The 13,689-nt window shown below is 41.3% G+C and overlaps 2 protein-coding genes across 7 annotated transcripts in view; both read right to left on the bottom strand.

Annotated features, from left to right (window-relative positions):
- LOC307019992 (S-arrestin-like) overlaps positions 1-149 on the bottom strand; it is a gene marked incomplete at its 5' end in the record, with an annotated part of 4,502 nt that extends 4,353 nt beyond the window's left edge. Inside the window, one exon of the mRNA XM_079651086.1 lies at positions 145-149. Coding sequence (XP_079507212.1) covers positions 145-149 — 5 coding nt within the window. The remainder of the gene's footprint in view (positions 1-144) is intronic.
- A 179-nt stretch (positions 150-328) lies between these two features.
- Positions 329-13,689, bottom strand: part of LOC307018670 (S-arrestin-like) — a 63,378-nt gene continuing 50,017 nt past the window's right edge. For 4 of the 6 annotated variants that reach the window (XM_079649023.1, XM_079649022.1, XM_079649021.1 and 1 more), the window contains 7 exons: positions 10,625-10,707; positions 9,024-9,084; positions 7,902-7,946; positions 6,751-6,950; positions 5,827-5,886; positions 5,677-5,744; positions 330-793 (listed from right to left, as the gene is read on the bottom strand). In XM_079649023.1, coding sequence (XP_079505149.1) covers positions 520-793; positions 5,677-5,744; positions 5,827-5,886; positions 6,751-6,950; positions 7,902-7,946; positions 9,024-9,084; positions 10,625-10,672 — 756 coding nt within the window. In that variant the 5' untranslated portion in view covers positions 10,673-10,707 and the 3' untranslated portion in view covers positions 330-519. Of the gene's footprint in view, positions 794-5,676; positions 5,745-5,826; positions 5,887-6,750; positions 6,951-7,901; positions 7,947-9,023; positions 9,085-10,624; positions 13,309-13,689 lie in introns of those variants that run through there. The other 2 variants (XM_079649024.1, XM_079649019.1) reach the window with 2 other exon arrangements.

Raw genomic sequence — 13,689 nt, 5'->3', positions numbered from 1 at the left:
TGTAGAAAAGACATCACAAAGTGCATTTTGCATGATAGGTCCCCTTTAAGACTGAATTGTAGTTTCATATATGGCCCTTTGGTTTTGTTCTAGTTGTCCTAGATATTTCCTCTCCTCTCACTCCCCTGTCTCATGGAGGCAAACGGCATTCGTATAACGGTGTTTCCTAACCCTAACCCTAACTTGAATATGGTTGCCTTTGTATGTATTGTAGAATAGTATTATTTAAATATACTATTCTAAAGAAAACATGTGATTGTAAGTATTCCACATTTTGTGCACCAACACACCAAAGCAGGTTCCTTGTATGTGAAAAGCTACTTGGAAATGAACTGAATTCTGATCAAATCAAAATGTAGATTAGCTGACGTTTATCTAACGAGACGAACAATAAGTGCAAACACAGAACAACAAGGGACCTGCAGGTATATTCACTTGGTTATAAAATAGTTATCCAATGTAAGTGTATAAAGGGCACCTTGTGGTATTACCGAATGAAGCCACTGGGTTTCATTTGATTTACTGAGCTATTCGAGTGTAATGAGCGGCCGCGCTGAGAGACTTGTTCCACTGCGTCTCTAGATGCAGCGGCTGGGTTAGAAATGAGCTCTGAAAGGTGCTTTGCCCGTGCAGCTGAAGATAATAATGTGAAGCCACCTCTTTGTCCAGGCTGGCCTTGACGTGCAGCGGTTTGTCCGACATGGCGAACTCCTTGCTGATTTCCACAGACTGCGCCGCCACCTCGCTGTCCGGAGCGTACTGCACCTTCCGGATCATCAGCGCCACCGTGCTCCTGTCGACAGAGCAGCGCGACATATCGAAAACATAGAACACAAGTAGATTCATATCCTTCCTTCTTTCAACAAAATAATAATAATAATAATGCCTCATTTGAAAAGTGGCTTCTGCTCTTCACTTAACCAGCTCACATATTGTATGGAACCTGCAAAAAAGATGAGGAGGTACAGTAAAACTTGCACGGTTGTGATTGACCAAATGTGTCCACATGCATTTAAGCACTAGGCAAAGTACTCAAAGCCACCTCTGTGTGTCTTCAGGACCACGTTGCCATGACGACACACACATGCAGACTCAATAGGCGAAAACAAGACCAGCGTTGCTTTAGCAGCTGGTAATAATGGCTCTGAATTCAACTCATACTAAGAGTGACAGTTTAAAAAGTATGCAGTTACCTAATTCATTATCTCTTATGCGCTAACCTATTATTATATGTGCTTCAAAAGGACATGAATATCGCCTCCCTCAGTGATCGGTCCCCCCAAGGGTCTGACCATAGCTTGGATTTATATAGCGCCTTTCATGAGACCCAAGGTCGCTTTGCAAGGAAGAACAGGGCAAAACAAACATAACAAAACAAAAGGGAGTCAGACAACACAACAGATCGATTAGGGGCCAAAGGCCTTAGTGAACAGATGGGTCTTGAGGGCCCATTTGAAGGCGTCGAGCGTGGGGGTGTTGCGGATCTCCGCGGGGAGAGCGTTCCAGAGGGGGGGGGGGGGGGGGGCTGCCTGAAGACCGCAGGTTCCGGGGTGGGGCATGTGGGCGAAGGACGTCCGATAGGTACTGGGGGGCATGGGCGGAGGGACTTGTAGGTAAGGAGGAGGATTTTTGAATGATATGCGGGACTTGACCGGCAGCCAGTGGAGGTGGATGAGGGTGGGAGTGGGGTGCTGCCATGGCTTCGTGTGTGTGAGTACCCCAGCAGCACAGTTTTGGACAGCTGGAGCCTGCCAGGGTTTTAATAAGTGCATGAAAGCAGGCGTTCTAACTGCAGAGGATTCAGTCCTGATGCTGTCTCTCTTTCAGACTCTCAAACAGAGTGATGGATGGATGGAAAGTGGAAAGAGTTTTTCTTTCTTTATGTGGCGTTTGAATCAAGTCTGTTTCATACATAATCATTAAAGTGAAATGACTGATTGTGTTAATGGAGTCTAGTGGCTTGAATTGAAAGACAGGATGTGTATTTTGTCAATTGTTTTAACTTTAATACTTTTTTATGCTTTCTAGGTAACTTTAAGCTGTCTTTGTCTCTTTTCTGCTGTAACAACGTAAATGTCCCGTCTGTGGGACTAAGGTATTCTGATTCTGATGTTTATTGATTATAATTATTGCACAATTCCCTGTTGGGATAAGGGAATAAAGGAAAACAACCTTTCAAAGACAGAACGGTTTCTGCATCGTTCAAGTGTAAAGGAAAGCCTCATCTTTTTAACTTTGTTTGTTTCAGTGCTTTAAAGGTCCCCTACTGTCTTTCATCAATATGTCACAGGTCTCAGATATATCCAGAGCCTGTCTCTGATTGGCTGAAACACCAAAACAGATCATTGCAGCATTACCCATAATCCCCTCTGTTTCAGCAGGAGTTAAAACAAAGCACAAGCATAATTCAGTTTAAAAGGATGTACGGAAACACTTTTTTGAAAAACTATGAGAAATGATTGTATATGTATAAATGTAAATGTATGTAGGAATAACTTGCATAATGATTTAAAGGACAATCATTGATAAAGTAAGGGCTGGGAATTAATAAGCATTTGCTTCCTCCTACTCCCTTTCGGACAAATATGATTTATTATTATTATTAATATGAAGACTTTTTTGTTGAATATACAAATATTACCATGAATGTGGATAAATACTGTATTTTAAGAATGCGGTATTCTGTTTTTCACATTTGTTATTTTTTAATTTGTTATTTTTTTATCTGTTCGAAATAAAGAATAAAGAAAGAAAGAAAGTGGCCAAAATCTGATCAGCTCATTTTCAGACAGGTTTTTATAGAAATGGATCAAAAAGAGAGAGAATCTTTGTTCCTGAAACTTTCAGAGTCTCTTTCTACAGAGGGGACACATGTTGATGTAGAAGAGACATGAAGAAGAGGGGACACATGTTGATGTAGAAGAGACATGAAGAAGAGGGGACACATGTTGATGTAGAAGAGACATGAAGAAGAGGGGACACATGTTGATGTAGAAGAGACATGAAGAAGAGGGGACACATGTTGATGTAGAAGAGACATGAAGAAGAGGGGACACATGTTGATGTAGAAGAGACATGAAGAAGAGGGGACACATGTTGATGTAGAAGAGACATGAAGAAGAGGGGACACATGTTGATGTAGAAGAGACATGGAGAAGAGGGGACACATGTTTATGTAGAAGAGACATGAAGAAGAGGGGACACATGGTGATGGAGAAGAGACATGAGGAAGAGGGGACACATGTTGATGTAGAGGAGACATGAAGAAGAGGGGACACATGTTGATGTAGAAGAGACATGAAGAAGAGGGGAAACATGTTGATGGAGAAGAGACATGAAAAAGAGGGGACACATGTTGATGTAGAAGAGACATGAAGAAGAGGGGACACATGTTGATGTAGAAGAGACATGAAGAAGAGGGGACACATGTTGATGTAGAAGAGACATGAAGAAGAGGGGACACATGGTGATGGAGAAGAGACATGAGGAAGAGGGGACACATGTTGATGTAGAGGAGACATGAAGAAGAGGGGACACATGTTGATGTAGAAGAGACATGAAGAAGAGGGGAAACATGTTGATGGAGAAGAGACATGAAAAAGAGGGGACACATGTTGATGTAGAAGAGACATGAAGAAGAGGGGACACATGTTGATGTAGAAGAGACATGAAGAAGAGGGGACACATGTTGATGTAGAAGAGACATGAAGAAGAGGGGACACATGTTAATGTAGAAGAGACATGAAGAAGAGGGGACACATGTTGATGTAGAAGAGACATGAAGAAGAGGGGACACATGTTGATGTAGAAGAGACATGAAGAAGAGGGGACACATGTTGATTTAGAAGAGACATGGAGAAGAGGGGACACATGTTGATGTAGAAGAGACATGAAGAAGAGGGGACACATGTTGATTTAGAAGAGACATGAAGAAGAGGGGACACATGTTGATGTAGAAGAGACATGAAGAAGAGGGGACACATGTTGATGTAGAAGAGACATGAAGAAGAGGGGACACATGGTGATGGAGAAGAGACATGAGGAAGAGGGGACACATGTTGATGTAGAGGAGACATGAAGAAGAGGGGACACATGTTGATGTAGAAGAGACATGAAGAAGAGGGGAAACATGTTGATGGAGAAGAGACATGAAAAAGAGGGGACACATGTTGATGTAGAAGAGACATGAAGAAGAGGGGACACATGTTGATGTAGAAGAGACATGAAGAAGAGGGGACACATGTTGATGTAGAAGAGACATGAAGAAGAGGGGACACATGTTAATGTAGAAGAGACATGAAGAAGAGGGGACACATGTTGATGTAGAAGAGACATGAAGAAGAGGGGACACATGTTGATGTAGAAGAGACATGAAGAAGAGGGGACACATGTTGATTTAGAAGAGACATGGAGAAGAGGGGACACATGTTGATGTAGAAGAGACATGAGGAAGAGGGGACACATGTTGATGTAGAAGAGACATGAGGAAGAGGGGACACATGTTGATGTAGAAGAGACATGGAGAAGAGGGGACACATGTTGATGTAGAAGAGACATGAAGAAGAGGGGACACATGTTGATGTAGAAGAGACATGGAGAAAAGGGGACACATGTTGATGTAGAAGAGACATGAGGAAGAGGGGACACATGTTGATGTAGAAGAGACATGAAGAAGAGGGGACACATGTTGATGTAGAAGAGACATGAAGAAGAGGGGACACATGTTGATGTAGAAGAGACATGAAGAAGAGGGGACACATGTTGATGTAGAAGAGACATGGAGAAAAGGGGACACATGTTGATGTAGAAGAGACATGAGGAAGAGGGGACACATGTTGATGTAGAAGAGACATGAAGAAGAGGGGACACATGTTGATGTAGAAGAGACATGAAGAAGAGGGGACACATGTTGATGTAGAAGAGACATGAAGAAGAGGGGACACATGTTGATGTAGGAGAGACATGAAGAAGAGGGGACACATGTTGATGTAGAAGAGACATGAAGAAGAGGGGACACATGTTGATGTAGAAGAGACATGAAGAAGAGGGGACACATGTTGATGTAGAAGAGACATGAAGAAGTGGGGACACATGTTGATGTAGAAGAGACATGAAGAAGAGGGGACACATGTTGATGTAGAAGAGACATGAAGAAGAGGGGACACATGTTGATGTAGAAGAGACATGAAGAAGAGGGGACACATGTTGATGTAGAAGAGACATGAAGAAGAGGGGACACATGTTGATGTAGAAGAGACATGGAGAAAAGGGGACACATGTTGATGTAGAAGAGACATGAAGAAGAGGGGACACATGTTGATGTAGAAGAGACATGAAGAAGAGGGGACACATGTTGATGTAGAAGAGACATGAAGAAGAGGGGACACATGTTGATGTAGAAGAGACATGAGGAAGAGGGGACACATGTTGATGTAGAAGAGACATGAAGAAGAGGGGACACATGTTGATGTAGAAGAGATATGAAGAAGAGGGGACACATGTTGATGTAGAAGAGACATGAAGAAGAGGGGACACATGTTGATGTAGAAGAGACATGAAGAAGAGGGGACACATGTTGATGTAGAAGAGACATGAAGAAGAGGGGACACATGTTGATGTATAAGAGACATGAGGAAGAGGTGAACTTTAAATAAACAGAAATAAAAAACATCCTACCGTTTGCGGACTTTAGCGTCCTGGCTCTCAGCGCTGAAGGCTTTGATCTCAAACTCCACGCAACATTGCTGCGGAAGAAGAGAACCAGGCGTCACCCCCCGTGACATGCTCACTTCATCAGTGAAGGTTTGATTCCCTGGCAGCTCTTACCTTTCCTGAGTCTTTCGGCCCCGGCTGCAGCATCACCGAGCAAGGCAGGTTGTCCGGGAGCTGAGGAGACAACACATCCACTATTTGATCTGTCTTATTGTGTTGCTCTGTTGGAGGCGCCTGGGACCTGAGCATTGCATTATCATATCTACTCTGTTGCTATGGACACATGGCAATAAAAGCCTTGAAACTTGAATCTGTATTCCTATGAGGTCTCTGCACTAGTGATGGGAGTTACGGCTCTTTGAAGGGAGCCGGATCTTATGGCTCCTTTCCTTTCCTTTCCGAGAGCCGTTCAAAGGAGACGTTTTTGTTTTAAGGGGCGGGGCTAATACGTTTATCTGCGAAATAATCACCAGGATAATGATCGACTGTATTGCCAGGAATCTACTTTTACTCACAGAGAAATGTATAGATTGCTCCATCTCTCAGCCAGCCAAGCTACTGCTCAAGCAGCGTGCGTTAAGACATCATCTACGGCACATTTGCATTCAGGAGAGCAAGTTGCTTTAAAGGCGAGTGGATTTATGGCAGGCAGTGAACCAACGATAAAAAGAACGGCTGTGGTGACTATTGCCACTCAATATCACCTGGGATTGGCTAAACAAATTGGACGCTTGCAATTTCCATGTACGACGAAGTTTTAGCTTTTCAATATATTTTATTTACAAAGGAAAACAGTTCACAGACACGATAGACAAGGTCAACAAACTATTGCTCTCCCAGTCACAATCAATGCACCTGTGCCAGGAGACCAGTTATATATGTTGTTGCCCATTACGCCATCTACTGTTCAAAGTAACAAAAACATATAAACCATTCTAGTGGGCGCAACAACGGCTCTCACCAAGTACGAGTCGGTTCCCGTTCAAAAGAATCGGATCGTTCGTGAACGTAACATCACTGTTCTCCACCACAATGTACCTCGAAGAAGAAGGGGTATGCGTTGTCTCCCAGCTTCTCCAGCAGCTTGGCCTGCATGCGGCTGTGGATGCAGCTCTCGCGGTCCTGCAGCGGGGGGTAAACCTGCCGGCTGGACACGTGCAGCTCCCGCCGGATAGCCACCCCCAAAACTGACACATCATCCTGGCCGTATCGAAAGGTGCAGGACAGGGAGACGAACACTGAGGGCAGAGGAGGAACAAGAGGAGGGAGAAGTACTCAGATGTATTACTTGAGTAAAAGTAGAAGTACTCAGATCTTGTAGTTGAGTAAAAGTAGAAGTACTCAGATCTTGTACTTGAGTAAAAGTAGAAGTACTCAGATCATGTACTTCAGTAAAAGTAGAAGTACTCAGATCTTGTAGTTGAGTAAAAGTAGAAGTACTCAGATCTTGTTCTTGAGTAAAAGTAGAAGTACTCAGATCTTGTACTTGAGTAAAAGTGGAAGTACTCAGATCTTGTACTTGAGTAAAAGTAGAAGTACTCAGATCTTGTACTTGAGTAAAAGTAGAAGTACTCAGATCATGTACTTCAGTAAAAGTAGAAGTACTAGAGTGTAGGAATACTCTGTTACAGTAAAGGTCCTGCATTCAAAATGTTCCTCAAGTGAAAGTAGAAAAGTATTCTCATCAAAATATAGTGAAAGACAGTAAAAGTAGTCGTTGTGCAGATTGGTCCATTTCAGAATAATAGATATGATATGTTTTATAATGATTGATCATGAAAGTGTTCTCAAAGCTGGTGAAGGTGCAGCTAGTCTGAATGACTTTGTATGCTGCAGGGTAGCTGGTGGATTTACTCCAGGTGGAACTAAAGTCTGATTTAACACTTGGTTAGATTTCACATCATTCATCCACATCTGAGAAGTAACTAAAGGGATTAAATACATGTAGTGGAGGAGAAGTACACCATGTACCTCTGAACTGTAGTGGGGTAGAAGTACACAGTAGCTTAACATGGAAATACTCAAGTAAAGTAAAATACCTCAATTTGTACTTAAGTACTGCACTTGAGTAAATCTACTTAGTTACTTTACACCTCTGAAGTGGACTCTGTTTGGTTTTAGAATATGTGTGAGGTGAACCCTGTCCTGAGATCTACTTCCTGTGTTATTGCTTGTGTTTTGGTACTGACCTTTCCTCCCCTGCAGAGCCTGAGGATCGATGAGGATGACGCCATCTGGTGGTAGAAAACATTCAAAGGTCATGAGGTGATAAAGATGGAGCAGTACTTTTAAACGTAGTTACATGGATAATCAAAATGTTTCCCACAACTTCTTACATCGTGACTGTGTTCACAAAGTGCTACACAAATAAAATGCATTACTGTTTTTATAAACAATAACACTTGGATGTCATGATATTAATCAGAAAACTTCACTGATATATTCATTAGTGTTATTTACAGGTTCAGTCATTTCACATTATATGTCAAATGGTTGAGAGAAAAGAAAAATTGAGAGAATAAAGATTAAAAAAAAGATAATATTTGTAGATATTTACTAGACGTTGGGTGTTTCTCAATGTCGAGGAAAGCTGCTCCAGAGCCACTATTTCAAGGATGCTACGTCATCGAGTGCCGCCGAAGGACTGTTCCAATATCCAGGATGCTTGGAATTCTACCGAGGTCGGCGTCCTTCGTTGCGGGAAATTTCGAGGCTGCACATCATGGATGTATAATAAGAACCTGCACATGTGTATCCTCCGCAATCTTAAGATCCCCACAATGCTTTGCGCACGGACCAATTTCCAAAATCTTGAAAATGTAAGGCGGGGCCTCTCATCTGATGCACACCAGCACACTTGCTAGCCTGTTCCATTCAACGTTCTCCGAATGCCAGGAAGGATTCTTGCCTCGCTTCTGAAGGACCTGACTCGGAAGACATGTCCTACCAAGGAAGCGTCCTCGACATTGAGAAACACCCAAACTATTTTTGCTTTTAATAAATTGTGTGTGCTCAGTACACAAAAGTGTGTCTGACTAGAATACACTTAAATAAAAATGAGAAAAAACACAATCAGAGCCTAATTGTGATTCCAGATGTTCTGCATATATACTGAATAAGAACAATCAAACAGTATGTTTACATTTTACCGTTAGACATGCTCTGAATAAAAAGGGGTTTATTTAACTGTGACATGGCACTGAGCAGCTAACATTGAATATATATAGCTTTAGTAATATTAGAATATAAATGGAGGGGCAGATTTAACCTGACGACGGATGAATGAGTGATGTTGTTATTGAGAAACTCACCCACTGGATCCACAGAATCCACATGGTCCACAAAGTCTCTTCTCCCCATGTAGACTCCGACCTAACGAGATAAAGAAGGACCACATATTAACGGCAAAAGTATTTACAAACAGCAAAGAATCCAGCAATAAACTGAACCATCTTTTACAACCCAATCTTTCGACCATCACACTCAATGTTTTTAAGGGATTGTGTGGCAGATCCCTATCACTTAGTACTAAACCTCATAAATCAGTTATATAACCACTGACTGAAGAACTGGAACAATCTGTATGTCAATAACATCCTCTTTCGCGAAGAACTTAATCAGCCATTTGAAAAGGTGCTTGTCTGTAGATGTAAAACATTACAACATAGTCGTCTAGTAATCTGCACAATGAACACGGAAATGTTGAGTACACCAAAGTTTTATGTTAGAAATGTAAAGTGCGGGTCCTCAACTGCCGGATGCCAACCTGCATATGTTCGGCACTTTGTACAATTAGCATAAGGTGCGTTCATTGGCATACGCAGACAATGGTTTAACAAATGGCGTGGCTGTTTTGGAGGTTATTGAGGGCGCTGAGTCCATTTCTGACATTTCAGGATCAAATATGTCTGTTTTAATGTTTTGTCCATGTTTGGGCTGATTCTGACCACTATGAGTAGTGTTGGGACCATTGGATACAGAGAGCACAAGATGTTCATTATTACCTCTACTGTGGACAAGTTAGTTTCATATAAATAAGCAATCTGTCCAATCCAGATGATCCAGAGTCCCCTAAAAAAAAGAAATATGGCCACTTTCTGGTTAAAACTCCCATGTTTGATCAGAAATGGACTCAGCATTCTCAATAACCCTGATTTCTATGTGCCGGAGACCCGTTTTATACATTTCTAAAATAAAACTTGGGGGTACTCAACATTTCCGGTTCCAGGACTCTATGATCTGCACACACTAACAGCATGACTTTAGTGCTGTAAACATCTGAGGGAAGTAACAGAAGTTAGAGATCAACGTTGTTTGTAATCTGACAAAAAGCCGTTAACCACACTCAGTTCTTCTCACGTAGATGTGCAGCTGATCTGCAAAACGTCACTCAGAGCCAACATTAACTGATCTGGAGTCTACATCCTTCACTATCAAACAAGCATGAGTATAACAGCTCAAAGGTAATGTATCGAGGGCCTTTTGTTTGTTTGTAACTGCAGAAATTTAACTGTAGTTCCAGAAGGTCTCCTTTAACAAACACCATTAACGGTATGTTTTAAAAGAAAGGTAAAGAAGTCCTTGAAAGACGTGTTGCTTTGCGACAGAAGAGTTATGGGTAAAAGGAGTTGTATATAATGTTGAAGGATGCTGTGCTAATGAGACTGGTCGTGAAGCCGGACTGGAGGAGAGGCTTTGGGACTGAACTACCATCTAACGATTATCAATCAATCAGTTCCTGTGTTCTTGTTTTCATCACTTTTATTGCCCACATGCTTTATGTTTCATGTTGTACAGTACCTGCTTTACTCTCTCACTGTTTTTATCAGACACATTTCTCTAGGTGAAAAACTACTTTCCCAAACCTCATTCAGATGATTATATAAATACACATTTCAGATGTTTCACTGACCGACTTGTCACTGCAAATCTTCTTGAAAACCACATTCTTTGGGCTCATGTTGGAGCTGATCGAGGGCAGAGGGTGAGCGATGCCTGGGGAAAAGAAAGAGACAAGCATGTAGTCATTGATTTCATGCATTTAGCACTGTTATGCATGATTTAGTACTCTCACTTTTCAGTGATACAATAAGTCAAAGGCCTGTAGCAATGACAGCAAAATGCTCCGGCGTAAGATGAAGTCAGGAGGTTGTCCATAATGTACTTAAACAAGTTATACACTAACACACCTTAAAGTGGACCTATCACGCTATATTTGAATAATATATTGTAGGGCCATACCTAACATGTCTGTGAAGTTTGTTTTTCAGAATACCAAACAGATCATGCATTTTAGCCTCATTTCGCTCTATTTGCTCTTTTTTAGCCCTGTTTTTGCAGGGGCTGAATCTGTGAGAAGTCTTCTTCGCTGCTTTTGTGGCAGACTACAGCGCCACTTACAGGCCTGGCATATGTACTACAGCGTCTCCAGTGCTTTTGAGCGGTCTCGTGTGAACAGACACGTTCGTGGCCCAACCCCCCATTCCCCTGACAGATGGAGAATTGACCAATAGCCGTCGCGCCACCGTCCTGACGTCAGGACATTGTTCAAATCTGGATCAGTCTGTATCAGATCTGTTGCAGCCCCGTTTTTAGAGATTTGGGTATGGAGGGAAATAGAGAGGGTTGTGTTTTCTGACACTTGGTGAGTTCCCTGGAACACCGGGGACACATGTTCATGTAGAGAAGACGTACACAAGTGCATTTTGTATGATAGGTCCCCTTTAACTAAACTACACATGTTTAACAAGAAGTGGGGCTGTATGCAGAGCCTGTAACCTGAACGTGGTTGATATCAGACGGAGGCTCTGACACCCCGACAATCAGCAGTTATTTTACACGATCCTTTAAAACCAGAATAAACCCTTTATTGTTCAACGTCTGAATGTACATGAATCTTGCATGTGGAAACACCCCCGTGCAAATCAAACTATGACCACAATATTTTCTCTACGTATATATACATTTATATTTTAGCGTTTGACTACATTCACTCTTGAGTACAAGTTTCTCTCATGCTTTTATATTTAGAATGTTTTTGAATGAAGGTGTTCAAGATCTGTCTGTGTTTTATTTTGAAGTGTCGCGGTCTGGCTGTTTTCCTGTTTTATTTTGAAAGGTGTTCTTTAGTCCGTGGTTGCTTCCTGTTTCCCTCCTGTTTGATGACCTGATTGTGTTCACCTGGTGCTCCTGTGGTTCACCTCCCTCCCCACCTGTGTCTTGTCTTTGTGATTACTAGCCTTGCTGGTATTTAAGTTCTGCTCGTCTCTCACTTGTTTTCAGACCCTTGATGATATTTGGACGGCTATTGTCGGAGAGAGATTATGTTTTGGTGCTTTGCCTTGTATGGCCTGGCCCAGCTCTGCCAATAAAGGACAATATTAACAATTAAAGAAACTGTCTTTGCATTTGTGTCCTAAGTACTCTGCTCTGTAACCGTGGCAGAAATAAAACACAGGAAAACAACGACAGATCGTGGCGGAAGGACTTTTACTTGTAACTGAGTATTTCCACACGGGGGCATTACTACTTTCTAAATCTGACCGATTTACTACTTTCATTGAACCCTCCTGTGGTCTTCGGGTCAAATCTGACCGATTCACTACTTTCAGCAATCATAACTTTTTTGTTTTACTTTCGATTGCATTAAGGCTTCATGAAATCCTTCACAGACATTTGAACATATACAATGGCTGATCACCACTTTCATTGAATTTTGGATGATTTAGTGAACTTTGTAACACCCATGGTGTTCCCGGTCAAAAAGGACCGCCATAAAGAAAAGGAATTAGTAACCATCCAGATCAGATAAAATACACACACACACACACACACACACACACACACACACACACACACACACACACACACACACACACACACACACACACACACACACACACACACTAGATGTGTCCCCCCCCCCCCTTATGTGCCCATCCCCTCACATGGATCACACCTGGCACACGCAATACATGTTCAGTGTCTGTTCTTTGTATATTTACTGCAGTTTTTCATGTATATCAGTAGTCTGATACAATATGTACAGTTTGAAAGGGTGTTTTTGTGTTAATGTGTTAATGGGCCGGTCACATTTGACTGCGAACACTAAAGTAAGGGGGGAGGGGGGGGGGGGGGGAACGAGCACAACAGGAGGGTTAATTGCAGCCCTAGTTCTCTTAAGTTAAATATCTGCATACTTCTTTCACTACTTTCGAGAAAACACGAACAAAAAAGGTTTTTAATGCAAGCCCAAATAGTATTGCAATGTACTGTACACACACAATCAACTATATTTCCATCAAAACCGCACGTTTTATTTTCAACACTGCTTACACAAAATCACAACAGAGTTTGTGTTATTTTCTCGGGATATGTAAAAGTATTTTCTGAAAGTAGAGTTTATTCTGTGCTTTTATTGTGCTCACTACGAGCAGCGTAGTCCCTCCATTGCAACATACAATATATTTAGGACAAACACAAATAATTAAAGTCCAGTTCTAATCTTCTGATCATTACTTTAATTAGTAAAACTCAGACCCAAGATTACCAGTGATCACAGACTGGGACGTTTTTTAACAAACATCAGTTCAAAAAAACAATTAATTGTAATTGTTCATTTCTTTTCATTTTATATTGTAAAACAATATTAAAAAGTGTTTTACAATATAAAATGAAAAGAAATGAACAATTACTTCAGCCAAACAGATTAAGGTATTATAAATGATGCTATAAATATAATGTGACAGAAGCATTTATTGAGTATTATTATTAAAACGTTAAATATTGTGATTGTGTTTACAATATACACATTTAAGTCATCCAATCTAAGTATTTATCATTGCACTAGATCCTTAATTTAGATTAATAAGTATTTCAATAATGAGTCGTTCCTGTTTTTAAGTCAGTATTTGATTATATTTACTTTAAGAAAAAAGACAAACATTCTCATCCTAAATCTTCAGGATTCAAATAACT

Source organism: Notothenia rossii, assembly GCF_949606895.1.
Source record: "Notothenia rossii genome assembly, chromosome: 9".
In the NCBI taxonomy this organism is placed as follows: Eukaryota; Metazoa; Chordata; class Actinopteri; order Perciformes; family Nototheniidae; genus Notothenia; species Notothenia rossii.
This window is presented reverse-complemented; position numbering and strand designations above follow the sequence as displayed.